The sequence below is a fragment of the Vicia villosa genome, linkage group LG1 (genome assembly GCF_029867415.1).
Source record: "Vicia villosa cultivar HV-30 ecotype Madison, WI linkage group LG1, Vvil1.0, whole genome shotgun sequence".
Classification (NCBI taxonomy): Eukaryota; Viridiplantae; Streptophyta; class Magnoliopsida; order Fabales; family Fabaceae; genus Vicia; species Vicia villosa.
The window spans coordinates 234416697-234440430 of record NC_081180.1 but is presented as its reverse complement, the minus strand read 5'-3'; the positions used below and the strand labels follow the sequence as shown (position 1 = coordinate 234440430).

Here is a 23734-nt window from a genome sequence, read left to right as displayed (position 1 = left end):
TGAAACACACACTAAAAAACAGCCCTTTTGTTCTCACACATCTTGTTGATGGTGTTGTGAAAAACAAGCTACAGAAATTTGAACCAACGAGGATAAGGAAAATGTGCAACAGAATCTAAAAGAGAAAATTAATATTACTATCTGTCATACCCTAAAATTTACCTTATATTGGTACAGATTTTCTTTTATTATTATGCTTGTTCCTAACTTATTTTACAAGAGGTGTATTTAAAAATAAAGGGTGTCATTGGACTTAACATTTTGATTGTTAAGTCCATCCCCTTATAAACATCTCTAAAATGAAATAGGGGTGTGATTAAAAATTAGTAGAAGCCCAATTTGAAGTATTAGCCCATTAATATTATAGAGAAAGTTACTTGAGTTTTTTTTCTTTACCTTTTAAATATATCATTTAGGGTTTTATTCAAATCCTATAATCATATTATTAATTTAATTAATGATCTACCTAACATATTTTTATAGTTATTATTTATTTTCTTTATTCTGATTTAAGATAAAAATAACATATATATGTATTGTTTTTACTAATTTGTTAAAAAAATGTTAATTAAATTATTAGTTTTAGTTAAAATAAAACATTATTAATGTTATTAAGAAATTGTTAACTATTAAAAATTATTTATTAATTTTATTATCTTATTGATGGTGTTGACCAAGTTAAAATTAGGGTTGTTTTCAGCCATGTTCATCCTCTCCTCAACGGCGCTGTCGGCCACCTCCACCACCATTCACAAACCCTAAACTAACATCAGCCCAGGCCCATGGAGCCGAATCTTCAGCAACAGAACAAATCTTCAGGCCAAATTGAATCAAATCCTAACATAATCTAATATTAACAAAACGAAATCAATTCGTATAACTTTTATTGAATCAAAATCAGATCACAAGAAGTGAATCCCTAATTTACGAATCAAATAACTAAAACTTAAATCTAATTGAATCAGATCTCTCCTAAAAAAGAACCAAACCCTAAGTCTATAAATTGAAAGGAAGAAATCAGAAGAGGGGATTGGGAAATTTTTGCTGGAGAAAGTTCTTGCGCCGCCGCGAACCTAACACTTGGCACTTGGATCTTCATCCCACACCTGCAAATCAAACACACATAGAAGGAGATTAGAACGAGGACGAGGAGCTTACACGTTCCTGAAATTCAATAACAAAAGGTAAACCCTAAATCGCGACTTAGCTTCTAATTGCATGATCTGATTGCTGGCGTTTGGTTTAAGTTTCTGGATATTTCGTTTAGGTTTAAGGTTAGGGCTCTTACGGTCCTTCATATTAGGGTAAGGGTTCATGGGGTTAGGGTTAAATGTTGTTAGGTTTCTATGAGGGATGAAGATGTGAGGAGTTTCTGGGTTGGGGTTGAAGGTTTTCTGGGTTGGGTATGGAGATTCCGGGGTGGGGACGATGAAGATTCCGATGAATCTTCATCAGATTCTGAGTGGGATCTGCACCCTCTGTAGAAAAATAAGAAAAAAGCTTAATAAAAATTATTTTGTAAATTGTTTATTTTTTTTCTAATATTAATTTTCTCCTCGATCCGACTATACCTATTAGTCGCATTGGCGAGAAATAAATATAATCTAATTAATTTATTCGTTAATATTAATTCCAATTCGATTAATTCTTGGCTAATTCTCTCCTCGATCCGACTAAATCTATTAGTCGCATTGGCGAGAGATAAAATAATAAGACATAAACAATGAAATTTGTTATCATGTAATAGCCAAATTTATTGGTTATGAGAGATAATGATAAAACTCATGATTTAAATTACATAAGATTAAAATATACTTTATTTGCTATTCGTGACGATCGAACCTATTGGTCGGAATGGTTAGCAATACTTTATTTAATTCGTTAATTATAATGATCAAATCTATTGGTCGTCGCACCTAACGAAAACATATTAAACTAGGGTTGTACGCTGTAATTAAAACACTCATTTCATCTTCAAATCACAAATTCAAAACCACGATATGTAACACCCCATATTTTCCATTCTTTAATTTAATTAGAACTTAAATTATTTAATTGGATTAATTGGCATTTTTGGTAAATTATTGGAGAATATTGTAGAAATAGACAATTGGGCTTGGTGTAGTGGTTAGCAAAAGGGAGGTGTTAACTATGTAAGCCTTATTGAGATATTTTATATTTTCATAAAATAAGGGAAATTGGAAAAGAAGAAGTGAGAAGCAAAAGAGCAAGTCTGAGAAAAAGAGAAGATACGTGAAAAGGAGAAGAAGAGGAAGAAGAGGACCTTCGAGGATTCAACTCAAGAGGTAAGGGGAGACTCTTCGGGTTAGTGATTATTATATAATCAGGGGTAGTGAACTGATTAGGATTGTTGTTTGGTTAGATTTCATGTTTTGGTTTTTGGGGTTTTTGGGGATTTAGGTTGTTAATGTTGAATTGATGCAATTGATGAATTTGATGAATGGTTTGGTGTTAAATGACTTCTAAAACGTGTTATATTTGTATTATAATATGTTATCTGATGAAGTTTTGGTATGAGACTGTTTTGGTGCGATTTGGATGAGATTGGGGGAAGAAACATGTTAAAATCGCAGAAAAATTCTGCATCTGCGAAGAATGCGTCGACCTAAGAGTCAGATGCGTCGACCTAAGTATCAGTTTGCGTCGACCTGGGTGACAGCATGCGTCGACCTATAGGGTCAGCGTGCGCATACCCGAGGGGGACAGAAAATCCAATGCGTCGACCTAAAGGGGGGTTTGCGTCGACGATGGCAACCAATTTTTGACACATTTTCTGAGGGGCATAACTTTCAAACCGTACATCTGTTTTGAGTGTCGTTTTGAGCGTTGCGAAGCTAATTTAAAGCTTTATGTGATGAATTGATGAAATGGGCAGTGGCCCTAGTTTATTTTAAATTTTGATTTAATTTAATTAATGGACTATGTCATTGTGTACATATATGTGTGAATGTAACAATGTGTTGTTGTGGTGGTGTAGCCACTTGAATTTCATTTGATTGGGTGGTGTTTGGACATAATTATGTGTGATATGATTGAATGATTGTTAATACATGTGCATACTTATTGGTGATGAAATGGTGAGTTGTAATGAGACGATGCGAAGCATCGGATCGGTGATGTTATAAGTATGTCATATGTGAACATTCATTTCATATGCATTTTGGTGATGGATCCCGGTGATGTTGTGGATCGAATGGTGGGCATAATTCCCATTGTGCGGAATTTGTGCCGGTTGGACTGCATCTTAATGATGAAAGATCAGTTGGATGGGTTTAGCCCATGTATGGTACCACATGCATAGTGTCAGTCATTCATGTGCATGATAATATGGTATGATCAAATGGTTGTATATTATACTTGGTGATGTGTTTGATTTTGGTGTGTGATCCGTTGTTATAAAGTCTGAATACATGTTGTGATTGGGTGAATGATAATGCTATGAGGTTTTATTACTTATGACTGTATAATACTTATTAATTTCGAATGAGACTCACCCTTACATGTTGATATTTTCAGATTAAGGAGTAGCGGCATCTTGATTTGGTGAGGATAGCTCATAGGCTAGTCTGTAGTCCGTGTCGAGTCATGCTCTGATTTGTAACACTGGGGAACGATAGACTTAAGAGTTGCTTGTGATACTCTATTTTATTGTTTTGGATTATGTATAGTTTGGTTTATATTTTGGTGATGTCTTACGATACCGTTAAATGACATTCCGCTGTGTCGATGATGTATTTTGATAATTTTGTGAATCGTTCCTAATAAAGCATGACGAACGACTTATAGTTTTTCATTATTTTTATTAATTGTGACACCCTTGTTTTATGTTTACTCTGATTTTTATTTTAATTGTCGTGGGGGTTTAGAAGGGTGTTACAATAGTGGTATCAGAGCATTGTCGGTTGTTGTGACCAGAGTCTTGTTACTATTTCCTGTATGCGACTAGTGTGTGTATCACTATCGAAGAGGCTGATGACTGGTGGATGGATACTAGAGCTGAACTGGATGCTGATGGTGTAGCCATTTCTTGGGCTGTGTTTAAGAGAGAGTTTCTGAGGAGGTATTTTCCTGAAGATGTTCGAGGCAGGAAAGAAATTGAATTTTTGGAGCTGACTCAAGGTAACATGACGGTACCAGAGTATGCTTCGAAATTTGTTGAGTTAGCGAAGTACTACGTTCACTATAACAATGATGAAGCTAGTGAATTCTCAAAGTGCATCAAGTTTGAGAATGGTCTTCGTGATGAGATGAAGCAAGGAATTAGGTACCAGAGAATTCGGTGATTTGTCGACTTGGTGGACTGTAGTAGGATCTTCGAAAAGGATAACCTTAAGCTGAAGTCATCTCACTCTCGTGAGTTGATTGACAGGAAAGGTAAGAAGCCTATGGATAGAGGTAAGCCATATTGTAGAGGAAACCCAAAAGCTGGTAATTGGAAAAGGCCTAGTGGGGGAGATTCTGGTGCTCCCGTTAGGTGCTACAACTGTGGTGAACCTGGGCATAGAAGGAACGAGTGTAAGAGTGGGGAGAAGAAATGCTTCAAATGTGGTAAGGCAGGTCATATTGCTTCAGACTGCAGAATGAGGACTGTGACTTGCTACAACTGTGGCGAAGAAGGCCATGTCAGTCCGCAGTGCACCAAGCCAAAGAAGGACCAGTCTGGGGGAAAGGTTTTTGCTTTGTCTGGATCAGGGACTACTCCAGAGGATAGACTAATTAAAGGTACGTGTTTCATACATGACACACCTTTGATTGCGATTATTGATACTGGTGCGAATCACTCGTTTATTTCATTGGATTGTGCTAAGAGGTTAAAATTAGAGATATCTTGCATAAATGGAAGTATGGTTATTAAAACTCCTGCGTCGGGTTTAGTGACCACTTCATCTGCATGTTTGAACTGTCCTATTGATATATTTGGTAGAAAGTTTGGAATGGACTTAGTGTGCCTTCTGCTGGAACAACATGACGTTATTTTGGGGATGAACTGGTTGCAATTCAATCGAGTTCACATCAATTGTTTCACAAAGACGGTTATCTTTCCTGAAGAGGTCGGTGTCGAGGATTTAGCAATGACTGCGAGACAGGTTGGTGAGGCAGTTAAGGATGGAGCAGCCGTGTTTATGTTATTTGCATCGATGGAGAGGAAAGGAAAGGCAGTGAGTAGTGAATTGCCGGTGGTATGTGACTTTCCAGAGGTTTTTCCGGAAGATGTTAGAGAGTTGCCACCTGAGAGAGAAGTGGAATTTGCTATTGAGTTGATTCCTGGAGCTAGTCCCGTGTCGATGGCACCTTATAGAATGTCGGCATCTGAGTTGACTGAGTTGAAGAGTTAATTAGAAGAGTTGCTGGAGAAGGAATTTATTCGTCCGAGTGTGTCACCATGGGGTGCACCGGTGTTATTGGTGAAGAAGAAGGAAGAGTCTATGAGGTTATGCGTAGACTACAAACAACTGAATAAAGTTACTATCAAGAACCGGTATCCTTTTCCAAGGATTGATGATTTGATGGATCAGCTGGTTGGAGCAAGTGTGTTTAGTAAGATTGATTTGAGATCCGGATATCATCAGATTCGAGTGAAGACTGACGATATTCAGAAAACTGCATTCAGAACAAGGTATGGTCATTACGAATATACTGTGATGCCCTTTGGAGTTACTAATGCACCTGGTGTTTTTATGGAGTATATGAATAGGATTTTTCATCCTTATCTCGATAAGTTCGTCGTGATGTTTATTGATGATATTCTGATGTATTCCAAAAGCGAAGAAGAACATAAGGAACATCTCAGAATTGTGTTAGAGATATTAAAAGAGAAGAAGCTTTATGCCAAATTATCAAAGTGTGAATTCTGGTTAAGCGAAGTAAGCTTCCTTGGTCATGTGATTTCCAAGGATGGTATTGTTGTAGATCCGATGAAAGTAAAAGTTGTGTCTCAGTGGGAAGCTCCGAAGTCTGTTTCCGAAATTCGTAGCTTTCTAGGTCTTGCAGGTTACTATCAGAAGTTTATAGAAGGATGTTCGAAGTTAGCTTTACCGTTGACGAAATTGACTAGAAAGGGGCAAGCGTTTATTTGGGACTCAAAGTGCGAAGAAGGATTTCAAGAGTTGAAGAAGAGGTTGACTAGTGCTCCCATTCTAATTTTGCCGAATCCGGCGGAATCTTTTGTAGTGTATTGTGATGCTTCGTTAATGGGATTAGGTGGTGTATTGATGCAAAATTAATAGGTAGTCGCTTATGCGTCGAGGCAACTCAAAGTTCATGAGAAGAATTACCCGACTCATGACTTAGAGTTGGCAGCAGTGGTATTTGTGTTGAAACTGTGGAGGCATTATTTGTATGGTTCAAGGTTTGAAGTGTTTAGTGATCATAAGAGCTTGAAGTATCTCTTCGATCAGAAAGAACTTAATATGAGGCAGAGAAGATGGCTAGAATTCCTTAAAGACTATGATTTTGGTTTGAACTACCACCCTGGTAAGGCAAACGTGGTTGCTGATGCTTTGAGTAGGAAGTCCTTACATATGTCTATGCTGATGGTGCGGGAATTGGATTTGATTGAGCAATTTCGAGATTTGAGTTTAATATGTGAAGGTACTTCTAATAGTATTAAATTGGGTATGCTAAAGCTGACCAGTGGAATTCTTGAAGAAATTAGAGCAGGTCAGAAGACTGATGTTGAGTTAGTCGATAGATTGACTTTAATTAATCAGGGTAAAGAAGGTGAATTCAGAATTGACGAGAATGGCATAATGAGGTTTGGAGACCGTGTTTGTGTTCCTGATGTTGCCGAACTAAGGAAGAGTATTTTGGAAGAAGGACATCGTAGTGGATTGAGTATTCATCTTGGTGCTACCAAGATGTATCATGACTTGAGGAAGTTATTCTGGTGGCCTGGAATGAAGAAGGAAATAGCTGAGTTTGTTTACTCTTGTTTGACTTGTCAGAAGTCAAAGATCGAACATCAGAAGTCGTACGGAGCTATGCAACCTTTGTTTATTCCTGAATGGAAGTGGGATAGCATATCGATGGACTTTGTTTCTGGTTTGCCGAGAACAGCTAAGAATTGTGAAGCCATTTGGGTTATCATAGATAGAATAACGAAGTCTGCTCACTTCATACCAATGAGAATGGATTATCCTATGGAGAAGTTGGCTCAATTGTATATTGAGAAAATAGTGAGTCTACATGGTATTCCTTCGAGTATCGTGTCAGATAGAGATCCAAGGTTTACATCTAGATTCTGGGAAGGTTTGCAGAAGGCTTTGGGTACTAAACTGAGGTTGAGTTCTGCTTATCATCCGCAGACTGATGGTCAAACTGAAAGGACGATTCAATCGTTAGAAGATCTGTTGCGTGCCTGTGTATTGGAAAAAGGTGGTACATGGGATAGTTATTTGCCGTTGATTGAATTTACATACAACAACAGTTACCATTCGAGTATTGGTATGGCTCCGTTTGAAGCTTTGTATGGTAGGAGGTGTAGGACACCATTGTGTTGGTATGAATTTGGTGAAAGTGCAGTGATTGGGCCAGAGATTGTTCAAGAGACGACAGAAAAGATTAGGATGATTCAGGAGAAGATGAAAGCTTCTCAGAGTCGTCAGGAAAAGCTATCATGATAAGAGACGAAGGACACTTGAATTTCAAGAGGGAGATTATGTGTTTCTGAGAGTGACTCCTACGACGGGTGTTGGTCGAGCACTAAAGTCAAGGAAGTTGACACCGCATTTTATTGGTCTGTTTCAGATTACGGAAAGAGTAGGAGAGGTGGCCTATCGTATTGTTTTACCACCGACACTTGCGAACTTACATGACGTATTCCATGTGTCTCAATTGAGGAAATACATTGTGGATCCGTCCCATGTAATCCAAGTGGACGATGTGCAAGTGAAATACAATTTAACAGTTGAAGTCTTGCCTATGAGAATTGAGGATCGGAAGTTAAAGCAATTACGTGGTAAGGAAATAGCTTTAGTCCGAGTGGCTTGGGGAGGAGCAGCAGGTGGGAATGTTACTTGGGAGTTGGAGAGTCAGATGAAGGACTCCTATCCCGAACTCTTCGTTTGAGGTATGTTTTCGAAGATGAAAACTCTTTTAGTGGGGGAGAGTTGTAACACCCCATATTTTCCATTATTTAATTTAATTAGATCTTAAATTATTTAATTGGATTAATTGGCATTTTTGGTAAATTATTGGAGAATATTGTAGAAATAGACAATTGGGTTTGGTGTAGTGGTTAGCAAAAGGGAGGTGTTAACTATGTAAGCCTTATTGAGATATTTTATATTTTCATAAAATAAGGGAAATTGGAAAAGAAGAAGTGAGAAGCAAAAGAGCAAGTCTGAGAAAAAGATAAGATACGTGAAAAGGAGAAGAAGCGGAAGAAGAGGACCTTCGAGGATTCGACTCAAGAGGTAAGGAGGGACTCTTCGGGTTAGTGATTATTATATAATCAGGGGTAGTGAACTGATTAGGATTGTTGTTTGGTTCGATTGCATGTTTTGGTTTTTGGGGTTTTTGGGGATTTAGGTTGTTAATGTTGAATTGATGCAATTGATGAATGGTTTGGTGTTAAATGACTTCTAAAACATGTTATATTTGTATTATAATAGGTTATCTGATGAAGTTTTGGTATGAGACTGTTTTGGTGCGATTTGGATGAGATTGGGGGAAGAAACATGTTAAAATCGCAGAAAAATTCTGCATCTGCGAAGAATGCATCGACCTAAGAGTCAGATGCGTCGACCTAAGTATCAGTTTGCGTCGACCTGGGTGACAGCATGCGTCGACCTATAGGGTCAGCGTGCGCATACCCGAGGGGGACAGAAAATCCAATGCGTCGACCTAAAGGGGGGTTTGCATCGACGCATGACAACCAATTTTTGACAAATTTTCTGAGGGGCATAACTTTCAAAGCGTACATCTGTTTTGAGTGCCGTTTTGAGCGTTGCGAAGCTAATTTAAAGCTTTATGTGATGAATTGATGAAATAGGCAGTGGCCCTAGTTTATTTTAAATGTTGATTTAATTTAATTAATGGAAATGTCATTGTGTACATATATGTGTGAATGTAACAATGTGTTGTTGTGGTGGTGTAGCCACTTGAATTTCATTTGATTGGGTGGTGTTTGGACATAATTATGTGTGATATGATTGAATGATTGTTAATACATGTGCATGCTTATTGGTGATGAAATGATGAGTTGTAATGAGACGATGCGAAGCATCGGATCGGTGATGTTATAAGTATGTCATATGTGAACATTCATTTCATACGCATTTTGGTGATGGATCCCGGTGATGTTATGGATCGGATGGTGGACATAATTCCCATTGTGCGGAATTTGTGCCGGTTGGACTGCATCTTAATGATGAAAGATCAGTTGGATGGGTTTAGCCCATGTATGGTACCACATGCATAGTGTTTGTCATTCATGTGCATGATAATATGGTATGATAAAATGGTTGTATATTATACTTGGTGATGTGTTTGATTTTGGTGTGTGATCCGTTGTTATAAAATCTGAATACATGTTGTGATTGGATGAATGATAATGCTATGATGTTTTATTACTTATGATTGTATAATACTTATTAACTTCAAATGAGACTCACCCTTACATGTTGATATTTTCAGATTAAGGAGTAGCGGCATCTTGATTTGGTGAGGATAGCTCATAGGCTAGTCCGTAGTCCGTGTCGAGTCATGCTCTGATTTGTAACACTGGGGAACGATAGACTTAAGAGTTGCTTGTGATACTCTATTTTATTGTTTTGGATTATGTATCGTTTGGTTTATATTTTGGTGATGTCTTACGATACCGTTAAATGACATTCCGCTGTGTCGATGATGTATTTTGATAATTTTGTGAATCGTTCCTAATAAAGCATGACGAACGACTTATAGTTTTTCATTATTTTTATTAATTGTGACACCCTTGTTTTATGTTTACTCTGATTTTTATTTTAATTGCCGCGGGGGTTTAGAAGGGTGTTACACGATAGGCCATTCAAAAAGCCTTCAAAACAATTGCATAATCAATTCTAAGGCGTACAACCCATGCCCCGAACTATGTTGACTCTGATTCTCCCTAAGGAGATACGTAGGCACTTGGCAACAAGGCGAGTCCCCCTCCCTAAATTTCAATTCATTTAAAATCCCACGTTTCGCCCTCTTCACTTCTTTAGCTATAAACCTCAATGATTTTGCCATAAACCTTCACTTTACAATGCAACCCTTAGGAAAGGGTTAAGGGTGCCTAACACCTTCCCTTAACCTGATTATAATAATCTTACCCCAAATCTTTAAACTGCGCAGGGTTTCCTATTCGCCCTGGTAGAATAGGTGGCGACTCTAAAAGGTTAATTTTAGGGCAGGTTGCTACACTATCGCTCTCGATATTTTTGAGTTTTTTCATGTTTCCTAGTGTGAATATGCTAAAGAGATGTGTGACATCTTTCAACTTACTCATGAGGGTAAAATCGATGTGAAAATAGATAGGATGAACACAATGACTCATGAGATATGGAAAACATTTTATTTACATTGTGAATCATATGAGAACTCTGTTTTCTCATTATAGATCTTGGAATAACATTTCTTAGTCATGGCAACCTACCTTTCAAATACTAGGATTGTGCTTTTCTCTCACTAATGTTTATCTCATTAATAGATTGCCTTCTTTCTCTATCAATAATTACATTCCACATATCTCTCTTTCATAAGCCTCTTGATTACAAGTTTCTCAAAGTTTTTGGTAGTACTTGTTTTCTAATGACATTCTGCCATATTATATTTTAATAATAATTTTCATTGTTTTAAGTACTTTTACTCTATTTTTTAATGTTTTAGAAAACATTTCAAGCAATCTTTGAAAAAGATCACTTAAGTCAAAATCATCCTAACTAAAAAAATTTCATAGTATTTTATTATGGAAGATATGATGACAAAACAAAGATGAGACTAGCTCATAAGAAACGGAAGAAAAAGAGGAAAACTATAGTGAAACAACAAATAATTGTACTTCCAAAAACTTTAGTGGCGCTATACAAAAAATAATGGTGTTGTCAATTCAAAGTGGCGTTATTATAATTCCAAGCAATAAAGGTGTTTCCCATATATATAAAGTTCCATGATTTATGCGATGTCAAAATTGCTAAGTAGGTAAATTACTTAATTGTGACACGATTGGGGTTGATAGTGGCGTGAATTTTGTTTTCAAGATGTTTTTATATAATGTTAACTGTGTTTAGTCATTAGGGTTCTAAATTTTCAAGAGACAAATGCATATTCTAAAATTAGGGAGTAGGAGGAATGATACACATCATTAGAGAATCACCCATAATCATTGTAATTTTTTTCTTGATTTTATTTATAATAGCCACGAGTCCCTTAAGGATGGGTGGCTAGCTCCTTAAGATTGGGTTCCTCTTTGATGCATTTTCTTCAATGGTGTAAATAATTTGATATGCATAATGATTTTCTTATGTCTACGGTAATGGTAGAAACGATCTAGGTAGAAATAAAAACTAGTCATAAATATGTATACTAGGATAAGTAAGATTATGGAATTGTTTATGACTGTCAAAGATAATGAATATTCAATTGTGACATGAGATATTTTATGAGCGATATTAGGGTCACTAGGGTAATAGCGGTAACAGAGAGGATTACTCGGTGATTAAATCATTGGTAATCATTTTAAAATATATTTTTTATTAAAAAGGGATTATTACAAGTTCAAGCATGGATACCCACAAGAAAGGGAAAGAGAATTTGAATGGGATCTTAATCGTTTCCCTCATAAGTTGACTTAATTATTATTTTAGCTTCATTATTGTCGTAGTTATAACACAACTTAATCAATTGTGCTATGGGTAACCCCCCGTTACGATTATGTTTCATTACACTTCTGATAACAAGTACAATCACCTCAATCTTGTCGAACTAACAACAATCCATGTGAATGCAATTTAAATTTACTCACCTTTGTGATTTTTGTTGGCACAAAATTATATCGCGATTGACAAACAATTCTAACACCAACAATTTCCTTTATTAAACCAGTATAATATTCATAACGTGTCATTTCATTCTCACGAGTGTCTTCTTTTGAACTATTTCACATCCCACAAAGGTTATAAATGTGTGTCTCCATCGGGTAGATTATATATAAGTATGTCATTCTTAATGAGTCTAGGTTTCTTTACAGTGAACTATTTCTTTCTAACTTTACTCATCTCCAAATTGTCCAAATTCCATCATTATCAACTAGATACCTTTGATGAACATTCCTTTTACCAATCATCCTCATACTCCACTCCTATTAACTTCCCACCCATACCATTTGTCTTACCTAAATCAATTAACTCCAATACTTCACCCAATAGCACACCTACCAAACTCTTATTTCCATGTTTATTAACTTCTCACACATATCAACAATGACATCTCAATGAATTAACTCCAATAACCAATAATTCCCATTCCAATATTCTTGCATCAGCAAACACTGTTAACATCCCTATTATCCTTATATAAAGAAGCAATCTTACCAATACGCATCTCATGCAAACCACAATCAAAAGTGGCATTACCCTTCCTAAAATCTACCTTTCCGTTTTTTTTTTTCACATTCTGAACCTAAAATTGTCAAAGAAGACATGAAAGATCCCATGTGATTGATTGCCATGAAAAAGAGTAAGTAACATGCCCTTGAGAAAAATAAAACCTGATCCCTTGTGCCACTTCTTTCTAATGATAAAACTATTGGTTGCAAGTGGGTGTTTCATGTAAAAAAAAAGTTGATGGTTATAGTGTGACCATTCCGCCCCACCCCGTTTTTTATGTGGATTTTTGCGGACAAGGACATTAACATTAATTTTGTATTTTTAGGTTTAAAAAGTACAGTGTCCGCGACTTAACCCGCCCTGCCCTCACTTTTTGTAGGACAAACTAAAATTTTAGGCCCGCACTCTCGATTATGATCGCCCCGCTCCGTTTTCTTACGAGCTTTTACAGAACGGACTTAAACGGAGTAAACATACCCATTTGCCACCCCTACTTGTATTTCATTATAATATAATTAATCAAAACCTAATTTAACAAATTATTTTAGAATGCCTAATGGAGCGTGTGCCAATTTGTTAAAGATAAATGTCAAGATCAACAACACGAGATTCAAGTTTGTCTTATACATAACTAAAACTCCCTTACCAATGGAATTTCCTTCCCGTTATAAAGAAAACGAAAAAGTAACTTCATTGCATAGACCCCAATTGAAGAGGTTCACTTCAAATCTAAAACTTTATATTTTTTTTTTTTTTTTCCAGCCCCCTCCCGATCGCAGTTGCGGGGGATCGAACCATGGTTCTCCCTACCAAGTCTAGCGCCAATCACCACTAGACCAACTAACGATTGGTATAAAACTTTATATTTTACATGTCGCATTCTTTACGTAATTATCCGCATTTGGTAAGTAGTAATTCAATTGTGTCGCATACGGTAAGTATAATTCAGTTGGTAACTGCAAGCCTACAGATTACAACAACATTAACATGCAATGACGTTTGAATACAAAATTACCAATTTCTTCGCAATTTAGATGTACGAGTCCAACTACTAAATTATTCAACAAAATATTTTCTAAATTGGTCGAATTTATTAAAGCAATCTTGTTCAAATTTGTCCACATTCTAATTAATAACAATAAATAAACCCTCAACATTAACCCCTCTCCCTCAAATGATAAAAAAGTCACATTCCTAGACAATGACATTGTTCACAACTAATACTGCACGTAATTAAAAGGAAGAATGGATGGCCAACCAGAAACTGTTATTTAGTTGTTGATGATGACGACATTTGTGAATGATATGTTATAAGTGTTCTCTAAAAATTTTCAACATGCCTTGAAAAGTAACAATCCCTGTCAAAGTTCCATCTTCCTGTACAACCCAAACATAACTCACTCGGTGTGCGAGTGCTTGAATCATAACCGCAACCAAAGAGCTCCATGGGTAACAAAAAATGGCTTCGGATCTTCTTACCACCCTCGAAGAATATCCTCCGAGTTTCCAATTCTTGCAAGTATCTTCCTCCGATGATGTTGAAGAAAACGATGGCCAAGAAGGAAGTGTTGTTTCCTCCCCAAGTAACTCCACGGCCGCACTATAATTCTGCTCATAGAGTCTCTCTTTTACTAGCTGAACTAAATCCTCCGGGGGACCACCACAGTCGATGTAAGTCAATACATCACCAACGGATAGCGTTGCTAATGCAGGGGCAACAGCTTCGTCGAAAGAGTTCAACATAAACGGTGATATCTCTCCGATGAGCTTACCCTGCGGGTTAACAACAGCGACGGACGATTGGTGTACAATAGCAGCAGTGAGAAGCTCCAAAGCAGATGATGCAGGGTCATTGTAGTAAAGAACAAACAAATTTTCTGTGTCTATAATACCGAGTGTAAGGATGCTATCGGTTGCGGGTGAAGGGGAAAATACCCTAATTGAGTTAAGGAGGTAGCGCATTACATCCTCTTGACTAAGCCAACAGTAAGCGCGATTGTCATTGTGCAAAATATCAGAGTCCAAAGTTTGATTCTCTTTTTTCTTCCATCTCTTCTCTTCCGGTATTGGTATCACCACATTCTGCACCCCTTTGTCCATTGCATCTATTGCCTCCAATAAACTACATATGTAACATAACAAAATAACAATATTAATTCAATAAACAATATACCACTTGATCTTAATCTTTTCTAATAAAATAATAACATACAACTTCATTCTTGTCCTTGAATACTAAATAATTCAATAGAATCTGACTTAAGTACCCAAATTGCACATAGCTAGTCATTTAGTATTATAATATATAGAGGATAATATTTATTACATTCTATGAAGTAGTAATAACGAAACCTGGCATTGGGTTGAATATGTTGAACGAGAGAATAATTATCTCCTTCAAAGAGTACCGAAACTGGAGACTGAAGAGCTGTACACGGTGAAGACAGATTCTCCGGCTTACAAAGAAAACAGATAACATCAACCATACAAACCCTTCCAACACATTCACAATTCAAATCCCCTTCCTCTAGGGTTGCCACCGGCTTTTTATTGGTGACAGAATGGTGACAATTCCAGACGCTCAAATAAGTAAGGCCGAATAATTTGATGGCGCTAAGCGCGTCGGCTATGGTGTCGGTGATAGAAATGGACCGGAGCGAAGGTTTTCCAAGACACAGATCGGATACCTCATGCCCTGATACTGATAATCTCACGGCCATACACAGATACGACAACCACGATAGCCGCCCGCGCGAAACGACGCTATGAAAATTGAATGGGAGAGAAATGAGAGTTTTAAAGATGGTTTTGGTTTTGTGTGTGAGAGCGATTTTGGTGGCGGAAAATGAGGGGAGTGTGTTGGGATTTGGAAATTTTATAAGATAGAGAAGTTACATGAATATTCGGTAAAGTAGGAGTAGTATGTATTTATTTAATAATCTAATAATCTAATAATCTAATAATCTAATAATGAATGTATGATTAATATTATTTATTACTACAAACAATTTAAACAAGACAGGTAAGAAGGTACCGTACGCATTGTCATCATTTTGGAGATAATTTTAATATATTATAAATTTAAATTTTTAATAGAAATTATAGAAGAGTGGTGATATTAAATAATTGAGGTTTATTCTGGCATTTTTTATTTTTACTTTTTCTTACGAATAATTTATCCTACTCTATTATTCCATCCCTGCGAATATTCGTGCAAATTTTATAAAGAATCGGCTTGGTATGTCATTCTTTAAGTTCGTATTTTTCTGACATGAGTTTGGTTTATGTCCCTCTATCGCTATTGTACCAATCTTCTTTTATTAATATTAGTTTCATTTAAAAAAAATGTAAACAAATATAGTAATATAAATATATTAAATTATATAAATCAAGTTTTTTTCAACAAGCAATGTTATGAGAATGAGAGAGATGACGATATATAATATGAGAATGACATTTTTATCTGAGAACATGATAATGAATTCGAACCATTAGATTTTAAAATAAATGATGGATATTATGTGTAATTCTTTTTTTCTCTCTCCTCTATTATTAAAATAAATGATGGAGGAGAGAGAAAAAATGACACATAATATCCACCATTTTATTTTAAAATCTAATGGTTCAGATTCTGTCTCATCTTCTCATATAAAAATAGCATTTTTATATGATATATATATATATATATATATATATATATATATATATATATATATATATATATATATATATATATATATATATATATATATATATATATATATATATATATATATAAGTTATGTCTGTCGATGCCAAACCACAAAATTCGACCGGAGAACTTTTTTATAGTGGCAGTTGGAGAGCTTGAAGGTAGTTTCGAGTGTGATAGCAGTTTGAGGCAGTTGAAGAACCAAAGACACGTGGAAACACATTAGAAAAGAAAAAGTCTACGTAACAAGATACGTGTTGAATCCTGGAGAAATAAATGTTTTTGACAGTTATTGATGTATATAATTAGGAGTGGCAAAATGGATAGTGGCCCGCAGGGTGAGCCCGCGCACCCGCCAAAAAATAGTGGGTTGGGTTGGGATTTTGGACCTTCCGCCCACCAAAGTTCGCCCCGCCAAAACCCGTCGCTCGCCAAAGCCCGCCCCACTTATTTGTCCATCCCGTCTCGCCTTAAGCCCACCTTTTTTAGTTCATTCTTGTAATTCCAATTCTTGATGGTTTTATTTTATACATTTATTTGCGAATAATGCAAAAATTTAATAAGTAAAAATTGTTAAAAGGATGCTTTATAAAAAATTGTTCTAAAAAATAAGTGAAAAATATAATTGAAAGGTAAAAAAAAAAACCTATTAATCTATTAAAAAATTAAAAAATAAATAAATAAAAAATAGACTGACAAGCCCGCCGCCTGCCAACCAGCCACCTTGCCGGAGCAATATAAATTTTTATGCTCATTTCCAATTGGTGGACTTGCCCACCACGCTTTTTTTTGGCGGGCTTAAGGCGGACGAGGCGAGCGGCCCATTTTGCCACCCCTATACATAGGATATAAGTCAAGTTTGTCTCTGAGACAAGGATTCACATTTTTAATTTGTTCTCTTTAAAATTCACATTTGAGTCATAAAAACAAAAAAAATCTTTAAAATGTATGAAAAATATAATGGATTTGAAAGAACAAGAGAAGAAAATTTCTTCGAGCAAACGTGCTATTTTTCTGTGTCCTTTTCGGTTTTGTCTATCGTGAGAGACCGCTATATGTCTTTCACGTGAAATCTGGCGTGTTTTATTTTAACTGGTCAATCATTTAGCGACGGTTTCAAAATTTTATAATTTATTTAGCGGCGGTTATAAACTGCCACAACATGAACAGTAAAAGTTTTATGACAGTCTAAAACGTCACCAAAATGAACAGTGAAAATTTAAAACCGTCGCAATATGAACAATAACAAATTTTGACTGTTTAAAAGCCGTTAATTGTTGAAAATGTTTTAAAAAATAAAATAAAAAACACTTGTTTACGTGAGAGACCTCTCACCGTAGACGGCGCTGTCGTTTTCACGTCAATGTCTACAACTGTCGCTGTTTTGTTTATTTTTTAAAAAAAATGAGTGAAGACCCATTTTGGTCCCTCACAAACATTACACAAGTCAAATTAGTCCCTCACAAAAAAATAGACCCGACTTAATTCCTTACAAAATTTAATAATATCCAAAAAGACACAATTGTTTTTTAAAAGGAATCGAACCGATAGTTTTTAAAAGACATCTATGTGTCTTTACCACTAGGCCAACACACATTCATGACAAGTAATTTCCATGATTTCTACTAATATTAATAAATTTTGTACATAAATTTTTACCTTTGAGGTCTCAAACTCAAGTCCCTTCAGGTTAAATGATATTCATTTTACAACAAGACAAATCAATTTCTCTTGTTAGTAAAGTGACTATCATTTTCAATTAGACAAATCAATTTCTATCGTTAATAAAGTGATTATCATTTACAACTAGACAAATTAATTTCTACGGTTAGTAAAGTCGCTATCATTAACAACTAGATAATTTAGTAATAAACAAATCAATTTCTATTTTAGTAAATTGAGTGTTATTTAATCTGAAGAAATTTGTGTTTAAAGACGTAAAATGTGGTTTAAAGGAGTATCATTTAATTATCATGAATGTACATTGGTGTAGTGGTAAAGACGTAAGATATGGTTTAAAGGGCATGAATTCAACTCCTTATAAGAAACAATGAAATTAAAAATAAATCCAACGTGGCCGGGAGATTAAATTAGGTTCGTTTTATTGTGAATGACTAATTTAGATTGTGTAATTTTGATGTTTGACTAGTTTGAACTGTGTCCTTGTTGTTATTCTCTATTTATTGATTTTCCTTTTTTATACAGGATTTATTTATCATTCATGTTACTGTGTTTATTTATTTTAAGAAAGGATTATTCATGTTCCTAATGAGTAATGATCCTCCCTAACAAAATAACTTAAAGTTGTGTTTTAGTTGTCTATTGTTTTTAGATAAGAATTCACCTTGTTTTTATGATAATAAAATTTAGATTAAATTATGGAAAGCACATTCTCATTCTAAGGTTTGAAAAAACAATAAAAATCATTGATGATTTATAATAAAATTTACATTAAACGACAAACTGCATATGCTCTTGCTGTCAATTTTGTAACTTTGTTTTAAATTTGCAATAATAATTGTAAATCTGGCAAAAGTCATGCCCACACAACATACATACTTGTCTCCTTGGAGTTTCATAATTTAAATGGTCCAACTAATGTGTAAAAATAAATTTGGAATGTATTGGTTTTGTTATATTTATTATGACAAAATATAATTGAGTATAAATTTATTTATATTTGAATAATATTTCTTATAAAAGTTAGTAAAACAAATAAGGATATGCATGATAACAGGCATCATAAGATCATTTAAGATGATTTTATCATATCATGTTTTAAGCTAGTGTTTCAAGACAAAACAAGATATCAAAATATATTATGACACTTATTTTATCATGTTTCTTTGGGTGTACAATTTTATATTGGATTTGAGCTAGAATACAAATCAATATGATAGAATAAAAAAAATTATCTATTGATTATTTCTATAAAAATATACTTTAAAATATAAAAATGGAACAGAGGTTTTTGGTAATGTCCATTACAAAGTTCCTCAAGCTACAAATGAGGTTAATAGGATATGAGGCAAAGTTATCATGAGGATCTTGCTTTGAAGAAAAAAAATCTCAACTCCTTATTGATTAATTAGGCTTGGCACATTCAAGACCAGTTTTTGAGGGGACAACATGAGGAAGAAGTGGTTTCAAGATGGTGATAGAAACACCATATTTTTTCATAACACAATCAAATTAAGGTGTGCAACTAATAGTTATTTAGAGATAATTGGTAGAGAAATAAAAAATCATGTGATCATTTTCTATAAAGATTTATTCAGTACTGATAACAATAAAATACTTAAAGGAGTTGAGTGGAGTAGCTAGCTGACACTTGTTAGTGGAGTTAAAGGTGTTGTTGGTTTGGGATTCAACTCTTGACAACGCCGTTTATTTATAAATAAGTTGTTGATGATTTATAAATTAACAAATAAGGAGAAATAATAATTATAATTAATAATAATTGATTATATAAAAGTATAGTTAACCATAGGCTAATTGATAGTAAGATGGTAAGAGTGGACAAATATAAATAGTATGATTGAAACTGACCCATTTATTTATTTATTTATTTTGCAAATAGATGCACCAAATCAGGTATCAAATTAATTTAAGGATCTTACTAACCAGTATCTTCAGGGTAATGATTAAGTATTCAAAAAAAATATTAAAAAATTAATATTTCAATTTTTGAGGCATTAAATACACAGATTACCGAGATAAATTTATTATTTTTAAAATCTTAACTATTACTCTGAGGACACTGGTTAATAGTATTTCCTTTAATTTAATTATAATTATAATTATTTTTTTGTCAAAAGCAAGTTGAATCCGACACAAAACAATTAACATTTATTTTATTTATTGTTATTCTATCAATTAAAATAGTGATAGCCTTATGTGGGTGTGACAAAATATAAAAGCAACAAGTTATGGCGGCTGTAACATCAAAAATATTGAATGCCAGCTAAGCAAGCTCTCTTAGAGCATCTTCAATGGTATTTTCTTTTGAGTTCTCCACCTAGACATGCCACATCATAGTACCATTGCATTGCAATGCAACTATGAAAAAATTGTAGTACCCAATCAAATTAATTTATGAGGTAAAGTTGTGGGCCCAATAATAACTTTTTAGAATTATACAATTAAAATAAAAATTATAAAAATTATTTTAAGATGATGTGGTTAGTGGGACCCATAAAGAACCCAAAAATGGGTTACACCATTGGAGATGCTCTTATGAATCAAATATTCAATATTCAATTTTGGTTGGTTCCTTCAACTCTCACGTCTACACAGCTGGTAAAATGGACTAGTCTATATGAGCCGGTCCATCAAGTTCAAAAAATTATAGGACTTGAGCCTTAAAATTAGAGTCCATAATTTTCAAGACTTTTTTAGCCCAACCCTAAAAAGTCCGTTAGCCATTAGGGCTAACTCATATGGGTCGTGGGTAGCCCATTAAATCCGCATAATTATAAAATTATTTTTATATATATATATATATATATATATATATATATATATATATATATATATATATATATAAGGGTTATATTGACTCCAAGAGTAAATTATAATAACTTACTCTACATCTTGACCATTAATTCTTTTCAATCTAATGGTTAAAAATAATAAGTCATTAAATGTGGAAAGAGAAAATTATTCCTTATTATTTTTAACCATTAGATTGAAAAGAATTAATGGTCAAGATGTGGAGTAAGTTATTATAACTTACTCTTGGAGTTAATATAATCAACATTCTTAGATTGTATTATATTAGTTTTTCTGTTATTTTAAATATTCAAGTATTATTTTATACAATTTGAATATATATTATATTTAAAAACACATTATAGTATTTATAAGAGATAATATAGTACTTAAAAGAGTATATTATGTTTAAAAGTATAAGAGATAATATAGTACAAAAAGAGAAGACTATACCAAATATGTAGTATAATATTTTACAATTTTAAATAAGAGTTGGGCCGACCAAAAAATCAAATGGCTAAGGTCCAACTCGCCTTAAATTTATTTTAATTGATCCAAGATATAAAAGTTATTTCACACAAAGGATAAGATACATTCTCTGATCTCCATTCTTTAGTATACTAATATTTAATCTTGAACTGACTTGAGCGTCAGAGTGTTAACCATGCAGGTCCACCCCCACGCCGTCGTACAAGAGGTTGGAGTTGTCGGTTCAAGACATCTAGTTCAACAAATGTATCCATTTCTGGTTCCCAAATGGAACAATGGCGTTGTATGTGGAAACCGACGTCTGATTATTAGGATTTCCATAATTTCGGATTCAGTCTCTGATTTACCAGGTTGTAACCTCCTTAGGTCATCGAATCAAGAACATTCCAACATCAAACGAGGAGATCTATCACATTCGGTCCAATAAGTTATCATTTCATCCACAATTCATCGAATTTCCAAATCTCATATTCCCTTAAAAACTCAGCGAAGCAAGAGAGGAAAGGATATTAATTCAAGATCTAGGTCTACACCAAAACCACCAGTGACTGAAGGGGAGTCTCCTTGAAGACCATGTCAAAGATTAGCGGTCCATTTTTTGATCTCATATCATCGATATCTCTCGTCGCTGATGTGATGCTTACTATGGTGACGTTGAAGACACATCAAGTTCCTAGCTAATGACCAGCGTAGATTTGTTACCTTAATGCCTCTTATAGGTAACAAGTGATCTCTGACTGGTGGATGGGGCATCCTCAAACCGGAGCCAGTAGGTCGTGATGGAACATGTTGACCCTGCTACATCCCTTCTTTATCACTTAGGTTAATTATTACCTATAGGTCAACTTCCCTGTCTCTATAACTCCGGGGTAGTATATCAAGAAATAAAGACGTTCGGGCGCAACTAAGGTTGAAGAGCAAGAAAGCCGAATAAACTGCAACCTCAGGTCGCCCAGTAAGCGTAGTACCTTCAACAAGGGTCGAAGTCTGAGCAGGTTGGCTCGTAGTAACATTCTTCGAGCGCCACCGCTCTGTCCGAAATAGTCAATCAACAAATCCCCATGGTCAGACCAACAAAGTATATGGGACCCTCGAACTATGGTAGCGAAGAAACCAAGTCTCTCTCAAAGGAACTTATGGTCGACAATTACCTATGGTCCTTGGCCCGACATCACCGGTCCTTATAAAGATTATCGGATGAAGAGAGCGGGCTGAGCTAATTTCGCAAGGGTCGGGGACGAGCCTCTCAAGGGACTTCATATTCTTCTGACCATACTCTTGACCCTAAGAGATTTGACCATGACTCCAGAGGCAGGCTATAGTGGTGTTATAATTGAAGGTTAACTTATCTTAGTTATTCTTTTGTCTCACTATAACAAATTTACTTCATTATGAATGGAAATACTTTTTGTTAATTTTCACCTATTGTGATCTTTTTTGTCTATCTATCTTTAGGACCTTAAAGACGAGGAGATAAAGATTACACACATTCATGCGTAGACAAAGAATACACGCACTTCTACGTACTTGATACAAATTAAACGCATTTTTGCATATCTGATATGGCTTAAACATATTTCTCGTATGATTTCGTACCCGATACAGACTTAACACACTTTTGTGTTTCAGATACGGCTTAAATGCACTTCTTTCATAATTGCACTTTTGATATAGACTAAACACATTTATGCGTATCTTGTAACACCCTTCTAAACCCCGCGGGCCGCGGCAATTAAATAAAATTTCAGAGTACATGAAACAAGGGTGCCACAATTCAATTTAAAAACGAACATCATACGTCATTGCCATGCATTCACTAAGGAAATTCAACATAATTCATCATAACTCATAAAATAATCGCATGTCAACACAGCGGAAATCCAACATTCGGATGAGTATAACATCTTTAATACTCAGGGCCGGCCCAACACATCTGGAGGCCTGAGGCAAAATTTATAATAATTTTATTTTAACAAAATATAAATATTTTAGTAAAATTAATATACTTAATTTTAAATTTTTAGGATGTAAAATAATGGCTTAAATAGTCTTTATATCCGTGTAAGTTGACGTGTTTTTTATTTTCGCCATTGTATCTATATTTTTTTTTGGAAATGGTCCTTGAATGTTAAAATCTTTTTAGTTTTAGTCCATAAAATTTAAATTTGCAGGAAAATCTACGGGTGAAACCTGCAGATTTTTCTGCGGATCTTCACTTTAGAGACTAAAATCAAGGAACCAAAAAACTATTTAATCCTAAAATAATTTATTAAGTCACTGTAATCAATTTAACATTTCTCCTCCATGGATATTAAAATCAATTTTTTAAACACTTTTGTGATCTCTTTTTGAAAAATTCATAATAAAATAAAAAAAAGTTTTCACATACCTCTTTTTTTTTTTTTATAAAAAAACTTAGATGTAAAGTCTTCAAAAAAGAACTTAAAATTAGTTATCTATGAGTGTGAATTTT

The 23734-nt window shown here is 34.7% G+C and overlaps 1 protein-coding gene across 1 annotated transcript; it reads right to left on the bottom strand.

Moving 5' to 3' along the window:
* Window positions 1–13694: 13694 nt before the first annotated feature.
* Window positions 13695–15438, bottom strand: LOC131623774 (CBS domain-containing protein CBSX5-like). The gene is made up of 2 exons (XM_058894794.1): window positions 14943–15438; window positions 13695–14712 (listed from the first exon to the last, which is right to left on the bottom strand). Exons 1-2 carry the CDS (start codon window positions 15308–15310, stop codon window positions 13899–13901), a joined length of 1182 nt encoding a protein of 393 aa, XP_058750777.1. The 5' UTR covers window positions 15311–15438; the 3' UTR covers window positions 13695–13898.
* Between the last annotated feature and the right edge of the window lie 8296 nt (window positions 15439–23734).

Bases quoted from the DNA above. Each gene is read 5' to 3' on its own strand.
- LOC131623774 (XM_058894794.1), bottom strand. From the start codon at position 15,310: ATGGCCGTGAGATTATCAGTATCAGGGCATGAGGTATCCGATCTGTGT. The intron at 14,713-14,942 runs GTTTCGTTATTA...TTACATATGTAG, and splicing joins CATATTCAACCCAATGCCAG to TTTATTGGAGGCAATAGATG.